Source organism: Wallemia mellicola, assembly GCF_000263375.1.
Source record: "Wallemia mellicola CBS 633.66 unplaced genomic scaffold WALSEscaffold_7, whole genome shotgun sequence".
Classification (NCBI taxonomy): domain Eukaryota; kingdom Fungi; phylum Basidiomycota; class Wallemiomycetes; order Wallemiales; family Wallemiaceae; genus Wallemia; species Wallemia mellicola.
In genome coordinates this window covers 418,215-442,311 of record NW_006531964.1, presented here as the reverse complement: position 1 = coordinate 442,311, position 24,097 = coordinate 418,215, and the positions used below count along the sequence as shown (strand labels likewise).

The 24,097-nt window shown below is 39.7% G+C and overlaps 13 protein-coding genes across 13 annotated transcripts; 4 read left to right on the top strand and 9 right to left on the bottom strand.

Moving 5' to 3' along the window:
* Positions 1–1,128: 1,128 nt before the first annotated feature.
* On the bottom strand, positions 1,129–4,979 carry WALSEDRAFT_37712 (cytosine-purine permease). The gene is made up of 17 exons (XM_006957915.1): positions 4,760–4,979; positions 4,509–4,716; positions 4,370–4,463; positions 4,200–4,326; positions 3,737–4,154; positions 3,550–3,693; positions 3,433–3,501; positions 3,331–3,387; positions 3,174–3,283; positions 2,925–3,129; positions 2,865–2,878; positions 2,367–2,821; positions 2,174–2,322; positions 1,910–2,128; positions 1,664–1,861; positions 1,581–1,616; positions 1,129–1,531 (listed from the first exon to the last, which is right to left on the bottom strand). The coding sequence occupies exons 10-17, from the start codon at positions 3,060–3,062 to the stop codon at positions 1,244–1,246; spliced, it is 1,497 nt and encodes a 498-aa protein (XP_006957977.1). The 5' UTR covers positions 3,063–3,129; positions 3,174–3,283; positions 3,331–3,387; positions 3,433–3,501; positions 3,550–3,693; positions 3,737–4,154; positions 4,200–4,326; positions 4,370–4,463; positions 4,509–4,716; positions 4,760–4,979; the 3' UTR covers positions 1,129–1,243.
* On the top strand, positions 2,377–4,958 carry WALSEDRAFT_60196 (inorganic phosphate transporter). The gene is made up of 11 exons (XM_006957916.1): positions 2,377–3,129; positions 3,174–3,283; positions 3,331–3,387; positions 3,433–3,501; positions 3,550–3,693; positions 3,737–4,154; positions 4,200–4,326; positions 4,370–4,463; positions 4,509–4,716; positions 4,760–4,879; positions 4,923–4,958. Exons 1-6 carry the CDS (start codon positions 3,081–3,083, stop codon positions 3,866–3,868), a joined length of 561 nt encoding a protein of 186 aa, XP_006957978.1. The 5' UTR covers positions 2,377–3,080; the 3' UTR covers positions 3,869–4,154; positions 4,200–4,326; positions 4,370–4,463; positions 4,509–4,716; positions 4,760–4,879; positions 4,923–4,958.
* WALSEDRAFT_63917 (hypothetical protein) lies at positions 3,903–4,982 on the bottom strand (the record flags this gene model as incomplete). Its single annotated transcript, XM_006957914.1, has 6 exons — positions 3,903–4,154; positions 4,200–4,326; positions 4,370–4,463; positions 4,509–4,716; positions 4,760–4,879; positions 4,923–4,982. 6 exons carry the CDS (start codon positions 4,980–4,982, stop codon positions 3,903–3,905), a joined length of 861 nt encoding a protein of 286 aa, XP_006957976.1.
* Positions 4,981–6,083, bottom strand: WALSEDRAFT_32302 (NDK-domain-containing protein). The gene is made up of 9 exons (XM_006957913.1): positions 6,027–6,083; positions 5,884–5,979; positions 5,744–5,836; positions 5,644–5,698; positions 5,537–5,595; positions 5,419–5,488; positions 5,314–5,369; positions 5,146–5,263; positions 4,981–5,098 (listed from the first exon to the last, which is right to left on the bottom strand). Exons 1-9 carry the CDS (start codon positions 6,067–6,069, stop codon positions 5,029–5,031), a joined length of 660 nt encoding a protein of 219 aa, XP_006957975.1. The 5' UTR covers positions 6,070–6,083; the 3' UTR covers positions 4,981–5,028.
* A 104-nt stretch (positions 6,084–6,187) lies between these two features.
* On the bottom strand, positions 6,188–8,345 carry WALSEDRAFT_68631 (SPOC domain-like protein). Its single transcript, XM_006957912.1, has 7 exons — positions 7,585–8,345; positions 6,737–7,534; positions 6,667–6,690; positions 6,521–6,622; positions 6,451–6,476; positions 6,266–6,401; positions 6,188–6,217 (listed from the first exon to the last, which is right to left on the bottom strand). Exons 1-7 carry the CDS (start codon positions 8,299–8,301, stop codon positions 6,203–6,205), a joined length of 1,818 nt encoding a protein of 605 aa, XP_006957974.1. The 5' UTR covers positions 8,302–8,345; the 3' UTR covers positions 6,188–6,202.
* A 253-nt stretch (positions 8,346–8,598) lies between these two features.
* WALSEDRAFT_17421 (DNase I-like protein) lies at positions 8,599–11,324 on the top strand (the record flags this gene model as incomplete). Its single annotated transcript, XM_006957677.1, has 3 exons — positions 8,599–10,673; positions 10,719–11,197; positions 11,251–11,324. 3 exons carry the CDS (start codon positions 8,599–8,601, stop codon positions 11,322–11,324), a joined length of 2,628 nt encoding a protein of 875 aa, XP_006957739.1.
* Positions 11,325–11,893: 569 nt separating this feature from the next.
* WALSEDRAFT_60195 (glutathione S-transferase omega-like 2) lies at positions 11,894–13,075 on the top strand. Its single transcript, XM_006957911.1, has 5 exons — positions 11,894–11,950; positions 11,998–12,640; positions 12,684–12,758; positions 12,806–12,869; positions 12,916–13,075. Exons 1-5 carry the CDS (start codon positions 11,904–11,906, stop codon positions 13,005–13,007), a joined length of 921 nt encoding a protein of 306 aa, XP_006957973.1. The 5' UTR covers positions 11,894–11,903; the 3' UTR covers positions 13,008–13,075.
* Positions 13,065–14,485, bottom strand: WALSEDRAFT_37703 (iron uptake cluster protein; the record flags this gene model as incomplete). The annotated part of the gene is made up of 3 exons (XM_006957910.1): positions 14,301–14,485; positions 14,242–14,252; positions 13,065–14,189 (listed from the first exon to the last, which is right to left on the bottom strand). Exons 1-3 carry the CDS (start codon positions 14,423–14,425, stop codon positions 13,066–13,068), a joined length of 1,260 nt encoding a protein of 419 aa, XP_006957972.1. The 5' UTR covers positions 14,426–14,485.
* A 227-nt stretch (positions 14,486–14,712) lies between these two features.
* On the bottom strand, positions 14,713–17,575 carry WALSEDRAFT_57216 (Rad4-domain-containing protein; the record flags this gene model as incomplete). The annotated part of the gene is made up of 4 exons (XM_006957909.1): positions 14,713–15,967; positions 16,011–17,083; positions 17,135–17,261; positions 17,307–17,575. 4 exons carry the CDS (start codon positions 17,573–17,575, stop codon positions 14,713–14,715), a joined length of 2,724 nt encoding a protein of 907 aa, XP_006957971.1.
* Positions 17,576–17,749: 174 nt separating this feature from the next.
* WALSEDRAFT_32300 (hypothetical protein) lies at positions 17,750–18,600 on the bottom strand. The gene is made up of 4 exons (XM_006957908.1): positions 18,478–18,600; positions 18,369–18,435; positions 17,929–18,325; positions 17,750–17,883 (listed from the first exon to the last, which is right to left on the bottom strand). The coding sequence occupies exons 1-3, from the start codon at positions 18,583–18,585 to the stop codon at positions 18,201–18,203; spliced, it is 300 nt and encodes a 99-aa protein (XP_006957970.1). The 5' UTR covers positions 18,586–18,600; the 3' UTR covers positions 17,750–17,883; positions 17,929–18,200.
* Positions 18,601–19,280: 680 nt separating this feature from the next.
* WALSEDRAFT_57215 (hypothetical protein) lies at positions 19,281–20,788 on the bottom strand (the record flags this gene model as incomplete). Its single annotated transcript, XM_006957907.1, has 5 exons — positions 20,724–20,788; positions 20,339–20,546; positions 20,269–20,299; positions 19,600–20,225; positions 19,281–19,552 (listed from the first exon to the last, which is right to left on the bottom strand). The coding sequence occupies exons 1-5, from the start codon at positions 20,733–20,735 to the stop codon at positions 19,281–19,283; spliced, it is 1,149 nt and encodes a 382-aa protein (XP_006957969.1). The 5' UTR covers positions 20,736–20,788.
* Positions 20,789–20,839: 51 nt separating this feature from the next.
* WALSEDRAFT_28401 (hypothetical protein) lies at positions 20,840–21,610 on the bottom strand (the record flags this gene model as incomplete). Its single annotated transcript, XM_006957906.1, has 1 exon — positions 20,840–21,610. The coding sequence occupies one exon, from the start codon at positions 21,608–21,610 to the stop codon at positions 20,840–20,842; it is 771 nt and encodes a 256-aa protein (XP_006957968.1).
* A 724-nt stretch (positions 21,611–22,334) lies between these two features.
* WALSEDRAFT_60192 (arsenical-resistance protein) lies at positions 22,335–23,944 on the top strand. The gene is made up of 3 exons (XM_006957905.1): positions 22,335–22,686; positions 22,738–23,553; positions 23,596–23,944. Exons 1-3 carry the CDS (start codon positions 22,500–22,502, stop codon positions 23,883–23,885), a joined length of 1,293 nt encoding a protein of 430 aa, XP_006957967.1. The 5' UTR covers positions 22,335–22,499; the 3' UTR covers positions 23,886–23,944.
* The last annotated feature ends 153 nt before the right edge of the window (positions 23,945–24,097 follow it).

Sequence of the window (24,097 nt, the reverse complement as noted above, 5' to 3'; positions counted from 1 at the left end):
CAATTGGAAGAAGGTATCAATTAAAAGTAAGCAGATTTTCATCTTCCGAGAGGAACACCGTGATGGCTGCCCGGTCGACCTGCTCAGCTTGGGTGGGAAGGTTGTATCAATCTACGTGGTATACCGGCAACTATACATCTGTATGGTCCTGGGCACCTTTGGGGAAGTTCATTAAGAGAAGACGTTCACTATTATGCGTCCTCACACAGAAATCATTTATATGTACACTCTAGCTGGACTATACAAGGACGTGTAGAAATATATTTTAGCATATCGAGTATCTTATATCTCTTGACGGTATGACTAAGCTTTCGTGATCTCTTCATCATATTCACTCCTACAAAAAGACCGGAATTCTGTGAGTTTCTCAACTAGATTGCGAAAGACACATGTTGTACGACATAGCTTTGCGTTTAAATATGTTTGCAAATGGTTGATATGGGATGAGCATATCCCAACATGTGCGTAAGACCTGATAACAGACTTTCCTGTTAGTTTGTAACCTTACAAGGAGACTTCCTTTGGTAATCTCCACGCTGGTGCCAGACATATTGCCAAATTTGCTGATTCGCCCATAGATTGTTTCCCTAGCATAAAAAGAAGAACACGAGAATCTGCTTACAAGAATAGTTTATCACCGTCTCTACATAATTCAGGGACATAAAAATGGTTCTATTGTTAGCTACACTCCTCACAAAGGATTAACAAACTACTAATCCATTCCTTCATTTCTCGATCATGTTTGTCATTGTCTAGGTAGATAACACATATTGTTTTCTTGATAGCACAACAATAGACATACTGCGTATTATTCTGAGAAGATTATATTGATGCTTCACCTAGCGTATCTTTTCATGTCACATTGGCTTGAGTTGCTCCAAGCGACTATTTTGGTCTGATACAAATAAATCAGTACTCCTTTAACTCTCCTTTAGGAAATCTATATATATTTAGACTCCTATTAAAGCAACATATTATATACTCTGGTATTGTGTCTGTCTTTACGATAAAAACAGTAATGTTGTTCGTTTGACTATATTTGATATTAAAATCGATCTATCCAGCGTTACAGTAAAATTAATAATCGAATTCCTATGAAATTTGTTTTATTTACACTTTGTCTTAGTTTTTATTGTTAGTCATTTGTGGAAGATAACGATAATAAATATTGCAGAAATGCATTCATAACGAAAACAAAATTAAACGAAAATCCAGTAATCCCAAGAAATCTAAGTAAGTTTATCTAATAGTTTATCCTTTTCTCTATAAGTAGTTCTATATATTTAAGTGGAATGTAAGCTAATCCACTAACGACAAATCCTAATTCAGTTGCGAGATCTCCACCACCATCTATTGCACTTGCTAATGGGCCAGTCCACCAGATTTGGGCCATCGACACGACTACAATCCCGCAACCGATCAGACCAGCAATGAGAGCTGCTATACCCATTGGCAAACCCCTCGGATTGTCCCATTGAGAGATATCATATGACGCAAAGTTGCCTTTCCTGAATAACAAATGGTCGACAATCTGTTAATAATTTGTGAGCTTTGTAATATATGAATATCATAGAACATACCAAAATGCTTCCAAAAAGCGCTGTCCAGTAACCAAGCTAGACGCTCAATTAGAAAACTTAGATGTTAAAAACATTTCACCTACACATGAAAGGAAATTGTTAAGTGCTTCTTGGAATCTTGTCGCGATTACGATCGCAATAGGGAGATAAACTCCAGTAGCGAGGGTGGAGAGCAAGAAGCGAGGTACGTAGAGTAGAATAGGAAGGAAAGTCTGAAGAGTCAGACTGCAACTGTATATCGTAGGAGCATTGTTGCTAGAGATGCCCAAAGCGAGCACGACCTGGGCATTAATGTTAGTCTATTTAAGAGTCGAAACAATGAAACCTACGAGAACAAACTTCCTGAAGCCTTTCAAAGGGGTCATAATGGCATCCAATAATCCACCTAATCCATTCTGCTCATATCCATCAGTCCATTCTGGAATTGCCATCGCGCCAACTTGAACAATTGCACCAAAGCATTGGAGAGAAATAAGTGGTAAATTCAGACCGATGTAGTTGCATAAGAAAACCTTCCATGACTTAGTTTCCGGAGGAAGATAGGCAGACTAACTTTGATGAGTTTCTCATACAATATATACGATTCTACTCACGAAATCAGATGCTAGTGGTGCCCATGTCATACCATATCCCAAAACCACAGCTCCGAAGCTGAGAATAGCACCTGGGGTGGCAGGATCAAAAGGCACGCTATATATCGCGTCAAGATGTCTGCCAGCACATCCTGCAACGAAAATGAACACTACCAATATCAGATATTGTGTTAATAAGCAACGTAATACTCACTAACTGTGATGACCATCCAGGCGTATCTCTCGAAAGTGTGCAAGAACTTGAAACCAGCGAAAGAAACGATCAAAGCGATGACTGCAATAATAACGATACCGACATTCCAATTAAGTGAACCGTTCGAAACTGCTGAGAGTACCTGACCACCAGAAACAGCGTTCAGACTGCAGAAACCGATCATACCGATCAGATTGAGAAGACAGACTAGTATAACAGGGTAATAGCCAAATGAGTAGCGGGTAATGCACATCTGTCTCATGCCTAACTTTGGACCGAACGTGCCTAGATAAGAAGGCAGAAGATTTCCAAGTAAATTGAAGAAGAGGATAGTGAGGCAACTATCCCTAGCGCTTAAGTAAAAGCTGCTAGGACCCAAACCACCAGTAGAGAGCGTCAAAACAGTAGAATTTGCGCTTAGCCATATCGAAGCAATGTTGAGTAAAGCACCAATACTGCGGGGGGTTAGAGGGATGCAACAAAAAGCAATAAGCTAACCCATGTGTTCTCTCCTATTGTAGTTTAGTTAAATGGCTCTATAAAGTCACCCCCACATACCTCTAAGGTGACTGGCTGAATACCTCTAACTTCGAGGCCAAACTTGGAAGATTTATCAACGAAATGGTTGAAATGACGCTTGAATTTGTTACTGTCTTCGGTATAAATCGATGATTTCTCAGCGTCATACTCTTTCATCGTCGCTTCCAAGAAAAGATGAATCCAGCAATTTTAAATCTAGTAGTTAGTTTAGGACTTATGCAAGGTAATAAAGAGCTCTTTTTATTTCATATTCTAAACATTCCACAGTCGCTCGTAAGATTCCCTTCGAGGATGAGAACGTCTTGTTGGCAGTCAGAATTGGATATGTCGCTAGTATGGCTATCAGCTTTTTAGTATATCAATGGATAGCATCGAAGGTGAATATACACGCGATTACACCAGCAATTTCCTCATTCCCCCGTAGATTAGAGCAAAGAATGACACGACTGTACTCAAGTACACAGAACCAGCTTCACCAATGGTGAGTCTGCTATACACCCAATAGCCTCTCTAACAGCACCCTTAGTCACAAGAAGAACCACAATTGATCACGACAACAAACCGTGACTACGACTTACAAGAAACTTCCAAATTAGTCAGTTTAACTAGTTATTTGTGAGTATATATTCTGACTTACTCACAGATTAAGGGTTTGTTCACTTCATTGGCCATGATGGCATTCTTGCACGGCTACTTGAAGTACACCCAGCCATTGTTCATCCAAGGTATTCTCGGTGTCAAGAATGTCTTCGATTCGAAGCCAGCCAAGGTCTGGATCTTTGGAAATGCGAGTATTTAGCTCTTATTATGCACCTCTAACAGCACATTAGGAAGCAAAGGGTGACCTCAAGCGCCCATGGAAGGCTGCAAACCCATTCGGCATGGGTGACGACGTCAAATCAGACGCTGCATCTGTAAAACAAGCTGAGAAGAGCATTGGTTCATCAAACAAAGCAGAGTAGATAGCACCACCATAGACTATACACTAATAAAATTCTACAATTCGTCTCGCTTATCTTCCCCTTTGTTTTTGGCTTCTATTAACGAAAATGGATTGAACTTTCTATACTTGTCGTATTCGGAGACGACTGAAACACCAGCTACACCTTTGAATATCTCGACTATTACCCATCTATCTGGATTACTGAGATCTATCTTATGCGGTGAATTGATTGAATCGACGACTGTCTGAATAATATCGTCACGCTTGAGTGTATTATGCGAGCGTTTACCTAATTCTATGCGATACTGTTGATGTATTAGCAGAATGCGATAAAGTTACTATGAACGAACCTTTCTACCTTTACCCTCTTCGTCACCCTTAGATAGATGACTTTGACAGATCATACCACACAGTGCTTCAAATGCAGCTTCCGTAGCGTGTGAGAGGTGTGATATTGGTGTCAATCTTTGTATATATCTGCCATTGTTAGATAATACTAAGGGAGTACAGTAAAACCCACTTAGTTCTCATCTTCCCAGTCTCTATAACCTCATTGAGGTATGCTTTTACTATTGCTATCGGATCGAACGGTTTTCTCACTTCGAGGTATATCACTGTAATGTTATAGAGCCATAATGTGAAGTGATGTAAGAACTTACAACATTGCGTGTTTGTTTGATGATTTACAAACCGTTTGGCTGAGTTATCAACCTTCTTCTTATCGTTCATTTCACTCAATTCTTGAGCTAGTTGAGCTTTAATGTCATTCTCAGCTACTTCAGGTGTCTCCTCTTTATTGTCTGTTTCTTTTATCACTTCAGCTTTCTTTGATTGTACTTTCAAATCTGGGAAGTGCCTATCACAAATCTACATCGTATCAGCTATAGCATGTATAGTATATTATACACACTTCATTTAATATATCTAATATATCGTTCAACGCTTGCTTCTCTTTACCTCGAACGCAAGTGATAAATATACCTGGTCCTTCCGGTGGACTGAATGTCTTGAAATTTACAACAGAACCGTCCTAGGGAGATTAGATAGTAAAGGCACAGGCTATATGTACCTACCTTACGATACTTTCTCTGCTTTTTATTCACACTATCATCATTATCAACAGGTCTCTTCATCGTTTATGTTCAAGGAATATATGTGTATAAATTATTTTAAATCACTTTAGTTGTCTGAGAAGATCCATGGCCAAGCGATTGGTTGGTAGTTTGAGAGTTCTTTCTCATTGAACCAACTTCATTATTGTTAGTAATTGATATCATAAATAAAAATTTAACTCACAGTCCAATTTCCTTGGTGGCAGATTCGAATGAGTCAGATGCGTGGATGATGTTACGGCCAACTGAAACAGCGTAGGTACCACGGATTGAACCTGGGTCAGATTGGAGTGGGTTGGTAGCTAAAAGGTTGTCAAAATTTTCACGACTTTCTTTTGAAAGGGCTACTCACCACCGACCATACGACGACCTTGACGGATGACGTCCTTACCTTCCCAGACGAGGGCTCTGTTTTAGTTTTAGTTTTTGTCTTTACCTTTTACATAGCGACGCTCACACGACTGGGGTACCTGAGGTGATGTACTCAACGAGACCTGGGTAGAATGGACGAGCGGCCAAGTCAATGTCTGCAAAAACGCGTGAGTAATTAACGTAACTAGAATATAAAACCTTACAGTGCTCTTTGGCGAGTTCTTTTGAAGGAGTGACAGTCTTGACAGCGACCAACTTGTATCTAATACGCGTTAAGTTTACGTGCTTGTGATATTATTCAGACACTCACCCACGCTCTTCGAAGCGGGAGATGATCTTACCAACGATTTGGCGGGACACACCATCTATGGGGCGTTAAAAAAGCTCAAACACGTACCAAAACGACTCACCTGGCTTGATCATAACGAATGAACGCTCAGAGAAGGTACCTTCGGTACCAGCGATGGTGCTTTGTGGTGCATCAAGGTGAACTGGCTTGGTAGCTTTGAGAATGATTAGAAATGAACTCGAAAGACTTTGTAAGACCTACCGAGAGCAGTAGCACCGAGTGCAGCAGCAGCACCAACACCGAAGGCAACGTTACGGAGTGAGTTGTTTGATGCGCGAGCAGTTGAGAATGCTCTGGCTGTATTATCGTTAGCTTGGTATAAAGAGCTATAAGCGACTGCTTACTAGCTTGGCGACCGGTTTGGCGGATGAATGAGCGGGCGAACATCGTTGTCAGTTTCTAAGGCTCTCAACTCGTTCAGCTGTCTATACCGTCGGCAGATGCAGGGAAAATTTAAAAATTAATAATTTTCATACAACAATAAGCGAATAATTTAAAATCACGTGTCATTACTTTTTTTTTATTCTCTCATAAACTTTGTTCTTTGTTAGTTCTGAAATCTGGACATAAGTGGACAGCTTACATTCCTAGACTGACTGGAGGTTACTTCACTCGTTCCGTGTTCGTCTTCACCTGATGTAATTAAGCTAAGTTTCTCGCCCTCGTTTTCTCTCAAGAATGACCAGAATTGCGTGTCTTCTTTCACTTCGCGGATCAGTCTGGAGTATTTTAAGTATTTAATGTTCCTGTGCCTATAGAAACACCCACTCGTTGTAATCCTCTGCGATGTTGTTCTATATATTGTCAACTATAACACGGCAAATTAGCGGAGTCCCACCTTCGTTGCAAAATCTCTTAAATGTTGTAAGCCAACCTTTAATGGATGGTGATTATCTGTAGTGTGCTTCCCAAGCGTTTCTCTTATACTTGCACTCATTATCTATGTCATTGTTAAATCATAGGCGTCAATACGTCCAATCTCACCTCATACACCTCTTCTGGATCATCCTACGATATGGGTTAGCAAATTATTGCACATTGACGATCCACCTACTAAATTATTCAACGTTTGCCAAACCTGATCGGGAGTAAATGCACCATCCGTACCTTTCTTGGCATCCCCTTCGATAGTTTTATCAACTGGTCTGGGTGACGTAGTGGGTTTTCCACCAAGCAAATCATCAATATTGATTTCTTGAGCTTCCCGTACATCCTCTTTACTATGACGACGGTGATATTTAGCTTTCGGAGTGGGTTTTGTTAAATTAAATTCATTCTTGCAGTTTTCAAGCGCGTCAATAGATCTCTTCTGAGCGAATGAAGGTGGCTCGAGATATTTCTTGAGTTCGGGGTGTGCATCTTGTAGCTCGTCTTTAATGATCGAACCTGTAGAAGCACCATGGATGACAGCTTGATATATGCGATGATGAGCAGGTGTGTAAGATGTGTTAATATCAAACCAGGTGCGCTTATCGTCCGTATCATGAAGATCCATAGAATTTACGAAGTTATCCATTGCTAAGCACATCTTATCGGTTGGGAGATATTTATGATTTTGAAGCGGTTCACCCGATTTCGTGACTACGCGTTCAAGACTAGGGAATGAATAGTTGCGCATTTGATCTGCAAATGGTATTCTGAGGTATTGTAAGTACTCTGTCTGGCCATTGATAATGGGTAAGCAAAGACCGAGATATGGTTTTTCATCCTTCGTTCGAGCATACCTCACCAGCGCAATCAGTCCATTCTTATCTAAGGCGTTGATGAATGAACTAAGTGCAAGACCAGATGATCCATCACTTTGATCAGCATAGATGAAAGATGGTTCGCCAATCACCATGTCTCGTTTGAACTAACTCAGTTGTTAGAAAAAAAAAAAAAAAAAAAGATCGAGAAACCCACAGTAGAGGCCGGAAATGTTGACAGGAAGTCAATACCAGCTTCGGATGTGAATTCAACAAATCCACCTTCAGATTCATCAGGACGTGGCACCAATATAGAACCATAATGATAGGCTCTTATAAGATTGTGAGAATCAACTTTGCTGTCGCCTAATCTATGAACCTGCGAAGTGCTTACTTTGGAGTTGTTGTCTGCTCGTAAACTCTTCAAAGGTAATTTCGTGGCTTTACCAACCGCCTTCTGGTACTTAACTTTAATTGAAATTTCGTCCGAAATGTTGAATCTAGATGATTGAGCTGCAGATTTTGAGGAAGAAGGATGTGGTTTCTTCAGTTGATCAAGCTGATGGTCGAGTGTGTCGGTAGTTGTGTTCTCAATATAAGGAGATAAACGGTCAATGAAGAGATTTTCATGATCGCTCATTTTTATAAAATTTAAACCAATATGTAATTGGTTTATAAGGTTCGATAGATTATTGATTTCATAATTGTCTGTTGTAAGATCATCGCCAATTATGAAATTTATATTCTTTGTCCAGGACTTTTTACTAGCGTATAGGTTCTCGATATGCTTATATGCTATGACTAAGCTATCAATTGGGTCGACTTTGGCATTACAGCTGTTTAAATCCAAGTTATCCAAGACATCTAAGAAAATTTTACTCGACTGTTGCAATCGTATCTTGATATCGATGTATTTAAACTGAGTATGGTTCATCTCATTGAATGGGTTGTTTGTTGTATCGCCAACGACGATCAAACCAAATACGTCGGTTTTCAGGTTAGAGATTAGCTGAATTGATTGATAAATAAAGCTAGATTTATATAAGCAAACGAACCTTGTTTATAATTATAGATTTTAAGTAATATTTTACATTATCGACTGGAATAGATGAAGAGAGATGGACGACGTAGAGATTGACGCTGTACTGTAGAGATGTAAGGGTTAATAAATTAAAATTAGACAGCACCGACACCAGATCTGAATAAGGACATTATTTAAACATCAACGGTGATGTTCAAGTTGGTAGATAATTATGATAAAGGGAGATCGTTGATTTTAGAAAATATTCTATTCAAATTGCAGAATAATAATTTATTAATCGATTTATTGGACTACAATCTCAGCGGCTCTTTACTAGGAAACGTACACGGTCTACTAGGATTAATAGAGATACAAGGCTCTACTTACTTAATTACGATAAATCAATCTGTAAAAATAACCGAAGGTATCTACAAAATCGTAAAGGTTCACTTTTACTGCTTAAATTCACCAAATTATGACCTCATCGACTCACCTGAATTGGACTTCGATTATCATCCTTGTCTCGATATAAAGAAACTGGTCGAATTCGGCAACTTCTATTACTCGAACAGCTTAGATATCACAAACAACGCCTTGAACTCAACTTCACCACCTAAGAACGAGTTCGTCTGGAACAAATTCCTAATAGAGAACTTAATTAATTGGAAGTCAAACTTGGAAACCCATCAGAGGACTATCATAGATCAGCATAACCCTTTTATCACCGTTATACAAGGCGCGATATCTGTCTATCCCCTCCCAAACCACGCTTCTTTGCAAGTTATCAGTAGACTCTCATCTAAAAGGGCTGGTACTCGATTCTTTTCTCGAGGCATCGATGACGATGGACAGGTCGCAAACTTTGTCGAAACTGAGACTATCTTTAAAGACAAAAATGTCACTTTCACCTACAATCAAATTAGAGGTTCAGTTCCTCTATTCTGGGAACAACAAGGACTACAAGCATTCGGTCAACGCACACAAATAACAAGGCCATTCCAAGCCTCTAAACCAGCTTTTGAGAAACACTTTTATAATCTGTTACAATCTTACGATGCGATTCACGTGTTGAACCTTTTGGGTCAGAAAGATCATGAAGTTACTCTATCTGACGCTTATAACGCACACTTGGAATCCCTTGAAACCGATAATTTACCAATCACTTATAGCAATCTCGATTTTCACTCCATTTTGAGGATGTCTGGTCACCAATCTGTTATAAAGCAGCTAGACAATCATCTTTACAATGGTCAAGGACATGGTCCAACTTGGTCATTGATCGATAACAACACGAATCAAGTTATAATTCGTCAGCATGTCGTATTTAGGATAAATTGTCTAGATTGCTTGGATAGGACAAACTTCGTTCAGGATATTTTCTCCAAGTCCCGTCTTAAAGATTTCCTTCAGTCGACCAACTCTCCTTATGCTCAATCTGAGAGCTTTTGGCAAGCACATAGGCATTTATGGGCAGAAAACGGTGACGCTTTGTCTAAACTCTACGCTGGAACGGGAGCTCTTAACTCGAGTTTCACTAGGACTGGCAAGCGCACACTAGCAGGTCTGTTCTCCGACGCTACAAAATCCGTGACCAGAGCCTATGTCAGTAATGTGACTGACAAATCGAAGCAAAGTTCAATAGATATGTTTCTTGGTAACCTACCTTCACAGAAACCTGTTGAGATATATGATCCAGTTCTAGATATCGTGAGATCTGATCTTAACGACAGGGTGACTGAATACTCATCTTCACGTAAAATATCAATCCATGCGGGTACATACAACGTTGCTGGTCAGATACCAACTGAAGATATCTTACCGTGGCTGTTCCCCGAAGGGTCTGAAGAGCCTGATATTATCGTCGTGGGATTCCAGGAGCTTGTCCAATTGACACCCCAACAAATCATGTCTACTGATACATTCCCAAGACAGATTTGGGAGAGATTCATTCTCGAGACACTCAAAAGTCGACAGGATAAGACGGATGAATATATTATTCTCAGATCTGAGCAGGTCGTTGGATTGGCTTTGATTGTATTAATCAAGCAAGGTCTCTCTAAGTCGATTAGATCGGTGGAGGGTGCACAAAAGAAAACTGGGTTGAAGGGTATGTCTGGCAATAAGGGAGCTGCTGCTATTAGATTACAGTATGAGGATTCTACTTTTTGCTTCATTGCTTCGCATATGGCAGCTGGACATAGCAATATCGAGGAGCGCAATAATGATTACTTTACTATATCCAATGGATTGCAATTCTTAAAGGGTAAAGTACCCGAGGATCACGAGTGAGTTTCTTCACCTTAAGACTATAAATCTAAAACCGCTTCTAGTAACATTGTATGGGTTGGTGATTTCAATTATAGAATTGATTTGCCATATGAGACAGCCACAAGCTTGGCCTATAATGACAACTATGAGGAGCTACTATCGAATGATCAGCTCCCACGCGCTATGTCGAGAGGGATATTTAAAGGATATGAGGAAGCTCCGATACTTTTCAGGCCGACGTATAGATACAATTTCAACTCAGATGTGTATGATACTAGCGAAAAGAGACGGATTCCGGCGTACACTGATCGAATTCTCTACAAAAGCAAGTCGAATCTGTATGCAACTCGCTACGCAACGGTTGATTTGAGAGGATCTGACCATAGACCTGTGTATGCAACATTCAGGACTGATATTCGGAAAATAGATCATATGAAGCGTGATCAGTTAGCTAAAGAGATACAGGCGAATATCCTAAAAACAGGTCCTAATGAAACAATAGAAGAGAAACTGATGAAGCTGGGAATAACTAGGAGACAACGTGAGTATTTTGAGCTTCCCTAAAACACGCTAACAACACTCAAGAAGCAGAAGATAATCTGCCATCACCTAGTAATGAGAAGTCCAATTGGTGGACGGACGAGGGTGAGTGCAATTATGATAAGTAAGATAACTCTCACAATTCACCAGAAGGCAATGACTTTGACTTCATCTCAGATGTATTTCCAAAAGCGAATGAAATAGAGGTAAGTACGTCGTTCCGCTATTAATCATGTACTCATGTAGTCTCAGATACCCAAAGTAAGGCGACCACCACCACCGCCACCTATCAAACAAAAAGAAATGCAAAATGAAGTAGAACACGAGGACGAAGATCTCATAAACTTATCGCAAGAGCCTCTCGGAAGTGCTGAGACACATCCAGAGCTCGAGGATGCAAAGTCAGACGTAGAGAGTAAATCCAATGAGCAGGAAAAACACATCGAACCGACAGACAAGCCAAAGAAACCACGCCCACCAGTGCCTAAGGCAACTAAACCACTATCGCTGAAGGGACAACCTGTGTATCCAGACAGCAATGACCTTGAGTAATTGATTATAGACCAATGCAGTTGTAATTTTAATTTATTTGTCAAGTTAAAATATACATTACTAATCTCAATGAGTTCATCAGTCAGATGACGTAAATTCTCTTCTAATAGAGATGTGCGATATTTTCTATGCAACCACGATCATTGCTGAGAAATATGTCGACATCAATATCAAACTGGGCCTCAAAGGACGGTGAATTCAGGTGAATATAATTCATTACACTAATCATCCATCTAAATACATCAATAGACGTCAAGTTTCCTCATTTAGAGACGAAATCAAAGCTGGTGGAAAGTTTGAGCCAGAGAACAACCGCTATCATCTGGTTGTCTCATACGCTTGCCCATGGGCTCATAGAGCACTTATCGTTCGCTCACTCAGTGGACTTGAAGATTTCCTGCCATATTCAGTAGTCCATCCATACTTGGGTGAGAAGGGATGGTCATTTGATAAGGATTTTGAAGGCGCAACCGGTTGTACGATTGAAGGCGTTGACGCAACACATTTACGCGATTTGTATTTCACAGCAGAGAAAGACTACAATGCGAGATTCACAGTTCCTATCATTTGGGACAAGAAGCTTAAAACTATCGTATCAAATGAGTCTAGCGAAATCATCCGCTTCCTTAATGATTTAAAGCCAGACGTTGGCGGTGATATCTACCCTGAGCACCTCAGAAAGGAAATTGATGAACTCAATGGTTGGGTATATGACACTGTCAATAATGGAGTCTACAAGAGTGGATTTGCTACCACTCAAGAAGCATACGAGGGAAATGTCAAACCATTGTTCGAATCCTTGGACAGATTAGAGAAGATCCTCTCCGATGGAAGGGATTTCCTTATCGGAGGTCAACTTACAGAGGCTGATATAAGGCTTTACACTACTATCGTGGGTGAATTTGTATGTAAATGTGACAATTGACCCTCCACAGGTTCGTTTTGATCCAGTTTATGTCGGCCATTTCAAATGCAACTTGGGTACAATTAGGCACAACTACCCGCACATTGTCAGTTAAGTTATTACGAAATATGATACATCTAATCACCCCTGTAGAACACTTGGTTGAAGAAACTCTATTGGAAGAACGATGCTTTTAAGTCAACTACTAACTTCAAACGTGAGTGCTGATCTTTAGAGATTTTTTCTGCTGACACAACATATAGAAATTAAGTTCCATTATTACAACTCACACCGTCACATTAATGGTACCGGCGTTGTTCCACTTGGACCAAATCCAGACATTGAGCCTCTCTAGGTAACTTTCGAAATACTTTCTGATGATAACTTTATTTAATGTTATTACATACATGAGCTTACAAAGACATATCGCTAGTGTCAATATTTCTAGCTCTCCAGACCGAAGCAGCGTCTAGATCTTCAGGAACATTATCATTAATAATGATTTCGTTTCCCATTTGAACAACTGTACGACTTAGACCGATACTTACTTTGATGGCTGGCTCTCCCGGGTCATATTGAGTCGGTTGGGATTCAGCATCACCTCTGACCTGTTTTATGATGTTTTCTGCTGCAGTTTGAGCTTGGAACCAGGCATATCTACCAGATTTGATAGCTCCAAAGGCGTCTGCCGAATCGCCTATAACGTAGATATTTGGATGAGCTGAGGTGTGTAATCCTGGATCTTGACCGAGTGAAATTGATTTCTCTGAAGCTTGGCGTGCCGCATCTAGTGTAGGTTTTGTGTTTTCACTTGGTTGTTGTGAAGCCAACTGCATTGATCGTGTCACTTTAATCAATTTCGTGTTCTTATCTACAGAATCAGGTGCTAACTTCTCCATGAATTCACTATTTGGTCTTTGTCCTGTGCATAATAATAGTAAATCACAATCGAACTCTTTTCCACTTTGTGTGAAAACTCTCTTCTCTGAGACATTACCATCAAAATCTACTGTAGTATTCTCAAGTGAGATACGTTCATTGAGATGAATATCAATATTTAAAGATTTCATTGAATTATAGATGATATTGTGCATTTGTGGATCAAAGCGAGGTAAAAGTTGATCACGTGAATGTATGATGGTTACTTTTTTCGTTGGATATCTTTCAGCGATATCAGTTGCAAATTGAACACCTAATGCACCACCACCTGCAATAACGAGTCTTTGAGCAGTTTTAATAACACCTTGACGATGTCTCAACCATTCTACGTAACTCTGTTTCGTACCTGCCATAGTCTTCGCATCCATCTGTAAACTCTTTGGCATTGTAGATCCAAGTGCATAAACTAGATAATCGTAGTGAATTTCATCACTTAAATTAAATTGTTCAAATGTTCTATCTAGTTTAACAGTGTTGTCTTTTATTTCTATTACACTACCGTGAAGTGTAAGATGAGCACCTTTGAGATCAGAGTATGGAATAAATGCTTTGTGTTCATGACTGTTTGTCACAGCATAGCGTGGAAAGACGTAGATATCTAAAGTGATTTGTGAGCATGTTGACGTTGAAATTCTAAAGTTTCAACTGACGGTTGTGATGTCTGAAACTACCTTCAATGGGATAATCTATTGGAAAGTAAAACACTCACGACTTTTTATCAACCACAATTATACGTGCAACATCACCAATACCTTCTACTAAAGCTTTTGCTGCTCTATCACCGCCATAGCTTGCCCCAAGAATAACAATAGTTGGTTTTGTTATCTCAGTCATAATTATTGCTTGAAATAAAGATACTTGTTAATTAAAAGTCAAGATCCTTAGCGAAGGACGTGATCGTTATCAGATGGTGCCTTGCAAATCTAATTTGACATCTATCGGACGAAACTCCATGAAAATCTCATGCGATTTGGTAATGTTTCACAATGTCTTATAATTCTACCATAATACCGCAAAATCTTGTAATACTCTTTACTGTTGTTTTATAATATTTTTTAAAATCACATGTCATGTTTAAGCTTGTATTCTAGAAACTAATAAATTAATAAATTATAAGTACACTACTCGTCACTAGATATGTCAACCACTTCGTCTTCTTCCTCGTCATCATCATCTTCAATCTCATCGGTAATACCCAATGCACTTTTAACTGCCTCTTCATTCTCCTTCCGAGCTGCATCTCTGGCACTATTCGAGATACGAGAGCGTGTAACTCGTTTGGTACCAGGCGTAGCAACATCTGAAGAAGGTTCTCTGGCTCGTTTTGAGTGCCTCGTCGGGTATCCCTCCCCATTGGCAACACGAATGTTACTACTACTTTGCTTGGCTTGTTCTTGCTGCTCGATCAGTACATCAAGTGATACTGGCTGGCCAATCTTCGCTGGTACGTTTATGTCCATTTTGTTCTCGTCTGTGTCATCTATCGGTACCTCCTCTAAGTTTGCGTCAATGATGCCTTCATTGGTGGTTGATCCATTAGGCGTAGGCAGCTCATCTTGAGCTTCGTTGAGTCTACTATATGGTAATGCCTTCTTGGCTTTGGTAATGGTATCCAAAGATTGCTCATAGATGCCCGGTTGGTAATGTGAGCTATCCCCTTGCAGCTGATTCTCAGAGTCCTCTTCAATCCTTTCATGTGGTTGTTGATCAGCACCTCGATACTCCTTGAGACGCTCTCGAATGCGCAAGCCTTGCACAAGCTTCTGCCACTGTTTGTACACCTCTTTAAGCTGTTTATCATGCTCCTTTTCTGCTTGCTCCGATTGCCATTCGTCGAAGGCATCCAAAATGGTATCTTTATGGGATGCATCTACAACAATACCGCTGATGACAGGATTGGCTCGCCTCTGCCTAAACTCAAACCCTGTCACTGCTTCACCATAATCAACACCCAGCTTTTTGGCTATCTTGGCTATTCCTTTATGAGGTAAATGTGCGGCACCTTCAGGTAACATACTTGGCACGTATAAATCTACATTGCCGAATTTATTTTTGGGCACCATTCCATTAACCACCGGTGGTGCCTTATACAACTCAGTTTGGTTGCGAGCATATAAAGCCTGCATTATCTCTTCTTCACCAGCCAAAGCGGCTGCTTCTTGCACTCTACGTTTATTGATAGTAACAGCACGTTGTTTCACCCTTTTTAGAGGCTGAGCACCTTCCACTACCACTCTACCCTGTCTCAACCAATTCTCAGATGTTTTGAGAAGTTGAACATTAGCCCTAGGGTATACTATTTCACCTTTAAATCTGCCTATTTCTCTTGGAGGATTCACGACTTCCTCACGTTTGAGATGTCTCTCAAGTACATATCTATTGTGATGTTAGACTGTCGTATAAGTAACTTGATACCTACACTGGATGGTCTTTGAACCCTTGCATCGATTGTGGCATCGGTTCGCTGAATTGTGCTTGATGCAACTCTGCATCTTCAGTATCATCCCTTGCGAGTCGGTATGGTCGTTCAATTTTACGAACAATTGTATCCCACCAGTCAAAGTTTTTAGAGGGTGGACGCTGCTTGACGGTACGTGTAGCAAATTGTTTCGCATATCTCGGTGTAACGTCTTTGCCATATCCATCTTCCTCAAAGGCAACGACATAAGTCATTTTGTTGTACTTGTATAATGATTGAGGGTCCATCATATTGCGTGCTTTAGTACGTATCATGTTGCGTATAGGATCGACAACTATCCAACGGCAATCTGGTCTTGAGAAGACTTCAGTCCAGAAAACAGGCGGTGAAGAAGTGCTAAAATCACTACTATTGTTTGTTCGTCTTTTATTCGACTTTCTGTAATGACTTGTAAGTTTTATTTGAGGAGGTGCTTTGTTTGCGACTACAGCTTCCCCTCTTATAAACGCATCATCATCGCCTTTGAAACCACTCTTCTGACGTTGCTGCCAGGTCATAAACTTTTCCTTTTTGGATAGACCATTATCGGGGTCATCAGAGGAATCATCTATAGATATGACAGGTTTGGATGCTGTCTGCGATTGTACTCTATATGGCACCGCTTGTACTGAAGTAACCAATCTTGCCGGTACGTTGAGGGCTCTGCAAAGTGCAGTGAAAAGCTGAGCTGACATGTCTCTACTTCCTCTCATTTGTAAAGCACGCTTTTGGAGACTTTTTTCTGATCTTATTACTTCGTAATTGTTGCTGGTCTCCATTTCCCCTTTATCACGTTCTTTTCCTTTCCCTTTGTATCTCTTCTTTTTGAGATCTTCTTGCACATCCGCAAATGGCGTAGTAAGGAGCGTCTTTAAGTTGTAGTCAACTTCGAAACTAATTCTCCACCAATCTATTAATCTTTTGAGCGCATTATCGAACTTTCTACTTCTCTCGATTGGATCTGGTATGTTTGATGGGGTGAGAGAAGAGAATGCGAGTTGATAGTGCAGCGGTAATAGCGATAACATACGTGCCTGTATATAGTGGTTAGATTGGGTAACATATTGGCAAGCCGATATCCTCACGTGTAATAATTCGTCATTTAAAAGCTTATTTCTATGTTTCGCATTGGCGATTAAGGCAACGGCGTGTATTTTGTGAGATGCTAATCTAGCTGCACGCTCTTCAGGTGATGGACCGGCTCTTCTAGATCTAATTCGATGAGAAACAAACGTATAGACGGGTTATATCACCTACTTTGTTTCGCTATCCTTTTCTCTACCTTTCTCAGCAGATTTATCAGTTATAGTAATCTGTATACCCGTTTCTGGTGCCTGAGTAGACGTCGTAGGCTGTCCCGGGAGATCTACTTCCTCCCACTGTTCATCGTCATCATCATCGGTGGCATTATTGGCAGACGAGGTTACGGTATTATTTGTAGGTATTCTATCAACTAATACGTCATTTCCAGATGCTTTAGGAACCTCTACCTCCTCCATTTCGAAATCATCATCTTCTGAACTCATGGTGATTGCTAAGGAAGCTGTGATTTGCTAGCTTATTGATGCTTATGCATAATCATTGTAGATATATTCCACGTTCTTCTATTGACTCTGATTGCCCACGTTCAATAGGCTTATAAAACTAATGACGCAACCTTTCCTTCTCCACAAACCATCATCAAAATGCCAGTATACGAGCAAATTGGAACATTTATTAGCATTGTTTTATTTCAATTTCACCATTAGTTTCAGTCTAATTAAGGCTATCACGCTCAAGTCGATGGTAGTACGCATTTAGACTACAATCATACTACTGCCGTACTACTATCTACGTGAGTTCGCATTCGTTAATAGACCTTAGCTGATCTTAAATATAGAATCTATCAATGAAACTAATGATCAATTCACTCTCCCGCTTTATCAATGAGTTACTACAACACAAACTATGAAGTAACAACGTTGTATTAATGTATTATAACTAATTGTAATGTATACTAGCTATTCTTAAACATATATTAAACACTGATTTACAAAGCACCTCCTATACCCTGGTATCGCTTCCAAAACAAAGTAGAGTGTATTATCAACTATTTCAATTGTTCTAGCTTATTAGTGACTAAGATAGCCACAATCATATCCAAAGAGCTCTTCATTCATTTGAAGGGCTTTTTACTGGCCTAGGCGATGGTATTCTAGGCGACATAGGGCCTGCAGATGATACCAACTCCTGTATACTTGCTTCTAAGCTATCAACTCTATCAGACATCTCATTCACTGTCTGCTGTCAGTGTAGCTTGATCATTTCAAATATCCTTACTTCTCTCTAAGACCGTATTCGACATCACATCGAATTTCGTATCGAGCTTGTTGAGAACGTCTTCAACCTTCTATCGTCAGTAATATCATACAGTACCGATATAACGCACAAACGCAGTCAACTCATGTGGACTACTGATATCCATTTCATTTTCCTTCTTAGTGTTGGTTGAACTATTTGTTTTTGTAGATAAAGGAGCTGCTGGCTTTAGTGACATCGATCTTGGTGGTTTACCTTCAAGCAACCTACTATCGATCAGGAATAAAGGAAGGAAAAGAAAATATAAGTCATATTTCATTTTATTTAAGTGTCTATGCTCTTAATTTATTCACCTTCAGTATTCGAGCGTGTTTTCTTTGTGTCACTACGATATTTCTGATTACCGTGATTATCTCAGAAGTCAGAGTGTGTGATAGTGAATATTGTTGGAGAAAACCAACAATACAATTTATTCATTGAAGGGTGTTTTCGTATGTTTCTGGGAGTTGAGTGCGCCTTGTTTGTTAAACGCAATATGGCGAAGTGGACCTGGAATTTAGTAAGGAAGAGCAGAAAAGATGCGAATATATACAATTTGATATATTATAGTATCTGTGTTATCCACAACGTTCTTGGACGCAATACATGCCAACTCAAATGCTCTATATATGGGACATTTAGATGATACACAGACTTTCATTGTATTACCCATCATCCAATAACCAGAATGTTAATATGCCAATGAATTAAATCTATACATGTATTATTATTTTTCTTGTCAAAAAGTAATGAGACTTGATGCACATGAAGGATCCTTAGGATGATCGACCCCGTAAATAGGATTGGAACCGATATTGACACAAGGATATATATTTATATTTATTCTTGATTTTTTAGTTTTAGTATTGTATCCTCTATTCTAAATGATCGTCTTCAAGATTTACACGCGAAAAGCAATCCAAATTGACCATCTTTAAACCCATCCGCAATTGACATTATTGACGTTGCCATACCCAACGGTGTTATCACAGCTCCAAGAGCGACACTTATCATTGCTACTAGAAACATCGTCATCTTCCATCTGTTTACAAACATTCTTCCTTGGTTATCGTAGAACCGGAGGATAGACGATGCATAGTAGGAAAGGCAAACAGCCTCAATGCTTGATGTTAGACTAAGTAAATCATTGAAAAATGGCACGAGTTCTGATATTATAAATGAGATAGACCAGATTCCAAATACAACTGCGTACCATATCCAACTAGCTTTCCAGGTTTTGCTATCGAGATATGTGGTATGAGTAGCGCGGGCGACAAACCGTTTTGATCGCCTACAATTATATAAACACCAGCGCCTATAACTACATAAAAAGTTATAGAGATAATCTGAACTATAGTCAACGACTTCTTGAAATCTCTAGATCGACCTTTCATTTCTGAAATAAAGGTAAAGAAGCTTCCATGGGCAGAATATCCATATATTATATCAGTAATTGCTCCTACTGTGTCATTAAGACCGGGATTATTAAAAGCCTTCCATGTTACTTCGCCATATTGTGGTCGCTCAATAGCTACACCGATAAGAGTAAGGAAGCAACTTATGGCAATACAAATGAAACCAATCAGCGAAACAAATGACGTGTGTTTAAACTTTCGTGGAATCGACAGAAGAAACCCAATGATGACGACGACGATACCAACGATTGTCGAGCAAACAGTATTGTTTGAGAAGAAAGTAAAAGCGCTAATTCCTGCGGAGATATGGCTAGCTGTTCTGAAGAAACCTTTCAGCATCAAAAGTGCTGTAAAGACTCGATACAACAGAGTACTCATAACAGCACCAGCATCAGCGAAATTCCGAACTTGAGGATGATGTTTACTGAACGAGCCAATAACTATTCCCGTTCTTCAAGCTAACACACCAAGGAATACAGTAGTTATTACGGTAGTAACCTTCAGGTGTGAGTCCATGGTTTTAACCCCTATACTCACTCACGACACCCATGCGACGACAAGCTGAAGGCATACTGAGTACTCCTATAGCAATCGTCTCTGATAATAAGACAAATGTGGCTTTCTGCCAACTCATGTCACCACTTTGACTAATTGTGCTATCATAACTTTTCTCTTCGTCTGATGAAGCAGACTTTCTATCGAGGTATATTGGATAATATAGTTGATGAAGAAAGCTGGAATATTGCTATATTAGGAAAATGACATTTCTGCTATTTTTGCACTCGATAACTTCCGGTTCATTCGTTGAATATGCTTCATTGAATATCTTCACTCTTTTCGCAGAAACTAAGCTGAATTAAAACCCTAAGAGTAATTGAGCCTTCTTTTCTTAACTGTAGGATTTAGTTATTGCATAACATACATCATAGGTCATGGTTTCAATCAAGGAATGTATACACAAGATTTGTACAAGATTTTATACATACAGAAATTAGACCAGCTAATTCCTTCAAATAATGTTAGTTTGTGTCTCTTTACTTAAGCACTACCTGAGAGCGCTTGTTCAACTGTATCTTCAACTTTAGTGATAGTGCTATCGATAATATTACCAGCGTCTCTCTTTGATTCGCCTTTAGTAATGAAAGAAATGGCTTGTTTGGCGAGGTCTTCGACGCTGATATCGGCGCGCTTGCTAAGTGAGGTGGTAAACTGTGAGAGTGCACCATTTACTGCGTTCTTTTGGTCTTCTGAGAGATTGAAAGCGTTTTCAATTTGACCAGCGAGTTGTTGTACGGTTGATGCATCAATTTCACGCTTTGAGCCACCACCGAGTAATGGACCGAGTAGTTGTTCAACTGGTGCGAGTAAATCTGATTCAGAACGCTTTCTTGAGGAGCTTCCACCTGTTACTTGATCAATAACATTACCAATCAAGCTGCTGATTTCATCTTGACGCTTAGTTGGGAGTGCACCCATTGTGTCATTCAAGACTTTACCGACTAAGTCTAGACCTGGGAGTTCATCGCGCTTAGCAGTTTGATTGAGAACCTTGCTAACGATTTCACTGAATGGATCTGAACGCTTTAATGGGAAATTTTGGCTATCGATAGGCAAGCTGTTTGTGATATCGGAAACTATTGAGAGCGGATTGCCGCTATCAGCGCGTTTGGCTGATGATGATGGAGAAAGAAGATCTCCAGCAATTGGTAAGTCACCAAAGAGATTTGATAAGATGTCGCCATCACGTTCAACGCGAGTTGGCAAAGCAAAAGCAACTGTTGCAACAGCAGCAAATATTGAGAGACGCATTTCTTATCATTCGTTAGCAAATCTTATAGTCGTACATCCAATAGACTTACTGTTGAAGTTTAAAGTTGAATTTAAAAGAGAAGGAAAGTTATAGTATTTGTTGGTGGTTTATTGTCAAAGACGTCTGCGTATTTATACAATCTGAAATTGTCTCACCATCTGATCGGTCATCGAACAAGTACGCAGTGTGAAAATTTAGATAAATGATCAAAAATTGCATCAAAATGGACTAGTAAAAAGTGAATAGTAGCTTCATTTGCCCCAAAATTATGAAGGCTTCTTAAATATCCCATTTATTCTCCAAAAACTAGTAATATTGCTGTAAAATTTGAGAATTGTCTCAGTTTGTCTCATCCCCGGATAAGTTAAGCGAATAATTTGATGAAAACCGAAACACACCAATAACGTTGATCTCTTATCTGAAACATATGACCAATGCTGATGCAATTGTGTGGCACCATCCATAGAAGCGTTTCGGTGGAACTTTCTGATAATAACCACAACGAATTTTGAGTAATCTAAACCAACTTTCAACCTATTTCGCCCTCGATAATTCCAAATTCGCTCATTTAAATTGTTGTCATCATATACAAGAAAGTTTATGCGGAACTATCACCCATAATTTCCGTGGGAGTCCGAAGTAAGCTTAGACACTTAATATACTCCATGTGAGTGAGCACAAGTGCATGGACCGCAGTAACTGACACAATTGTTAATAAATGCCATCATACAATTAAGAAACTAAGCAATAAAGCAACGTGATGAGCTGCAGCAGTTATTATAACCTTATAGTAGTCACGCAATTAAAATAACAATAAGATGCATAAGAAATTAGAATTCTCTCAATTATTGCGAGTCCCACGTGCGTCGCTCGTCTTCTCTCTACGTGATGGCAACGATACAATCATGCAAAGCAACGAGCTGTTGTAGTACGAATACACCCAAAGCATGCAATCAAGAAGATGAGAAAGCTGGTTTAAGTGATTGTCCACTCTTCGAGGATGATTGTTTAGATTGTGACTTCTGCGACGGTTTGAATAACTTTGACGAGAAAGCAAATAATACATGTGCTACAGGTGGGTTTATATGTACTTCTTATCAAACAATCCATAACTTCTGCCCTTCAGATCCTTTCAAATCGTTATCAATCTTCGATAAGCTTCTCGGACCATTAGTTCTAATAGCTATGATATTAGGTGTGGTTATTGGTGTATACGCTAAGGATGGCGTGAAAACACATCTCATAGAATCAGCTCAATGGGAAGGCGTTTCGGTACCAATATTGGTCGGTTTGTTACTCATGATCTGGCCTGCACTGAGCAAGGTGAACTGGGAAAAACTGGTTGACCTATCCAGAGAATTAAAACTTTGGATTCATGTTGGGATGTCTATTATTATCAATTGGATTATCTCACCGCTAATGATGCTCGGAATAGCGTGGGCAACATTACCTGACGCAGAGATGGAGAGATATCGTAAAGGTGTTCTATTGGTTGGTGTTAGTAGATGCATTGCGATGGTCATTATTTGGACAACAATCGCAGATGGAGATGTCAACTATTGTGGTTATCTCATGGTTATCAACTCACTCTTGCAAATAGTACTATTTTCGCCATACTCACTTCTCTTTGTTAACATCTTAGGTGGTAATAGTGGTGGGCCACAATTGCACCTCGATTACGAAAGCACTGCACGTTCAGTTGGCATATACTTGGGTATTCCGTTAGCCGCAGGTATCATCACACGTTTCGCCTTGCTTAAGTACTCGTCAGTCAAGTTCCGAGGCTGGTTTTATGAAGTAGCCGGTAAAATTGGGTTGATAGGATTGCTTTACACAATTATCGTACTCTTTGCAAGTCAGGGAAGCAACATTACAAAAAACATTGGTAAGGTATTCCGCACAATAGTACCCCTTCTGTTATACTTCATAATTGTTTGGTTTGGTAAGTCTTTTTATATGTTTCTATTCCTCTAACCGGACAAAGCAACCTTTTTGGGATTCTGGAAACTTGATAGATCACATCGCTACCGAGATCTCGCTGGCGGTGGTTATGAACGAGCTGTAACGCAAGCATTCACAGCAGGATCTAACAATTTCGAGCTTGCTATAGCAGTCGCAACAGCAGCCTTTGGTCCTGATTCGCCCGAGACTATTGCTGCCACCTTAGGTCCTCTTATTGAGGTACCCGTATTGCTCCTACTTAGCTATGTCGCATTATTCTTGCGTGCTAAGCTTTTCAAGGGTAGTTCGTCTATAAAGCTGGAAGCTGCCTAGACATATATATCGTTGCTTTAATTGTAAAATTAACATAGACGGTTTAGACATTTAGAGGATGAAAATGTTCACTACGTGTAGTTTGTGGCATGTAAGATGTTGCATTATGTAGATTAAACTACAGTTAAACATATAACGAGCTCTAAAAGTTGTGCAGTGTCACTTCATAGGAGTCGTATAAATATCAACCATTGAGGAAAAAACTCCGGTTG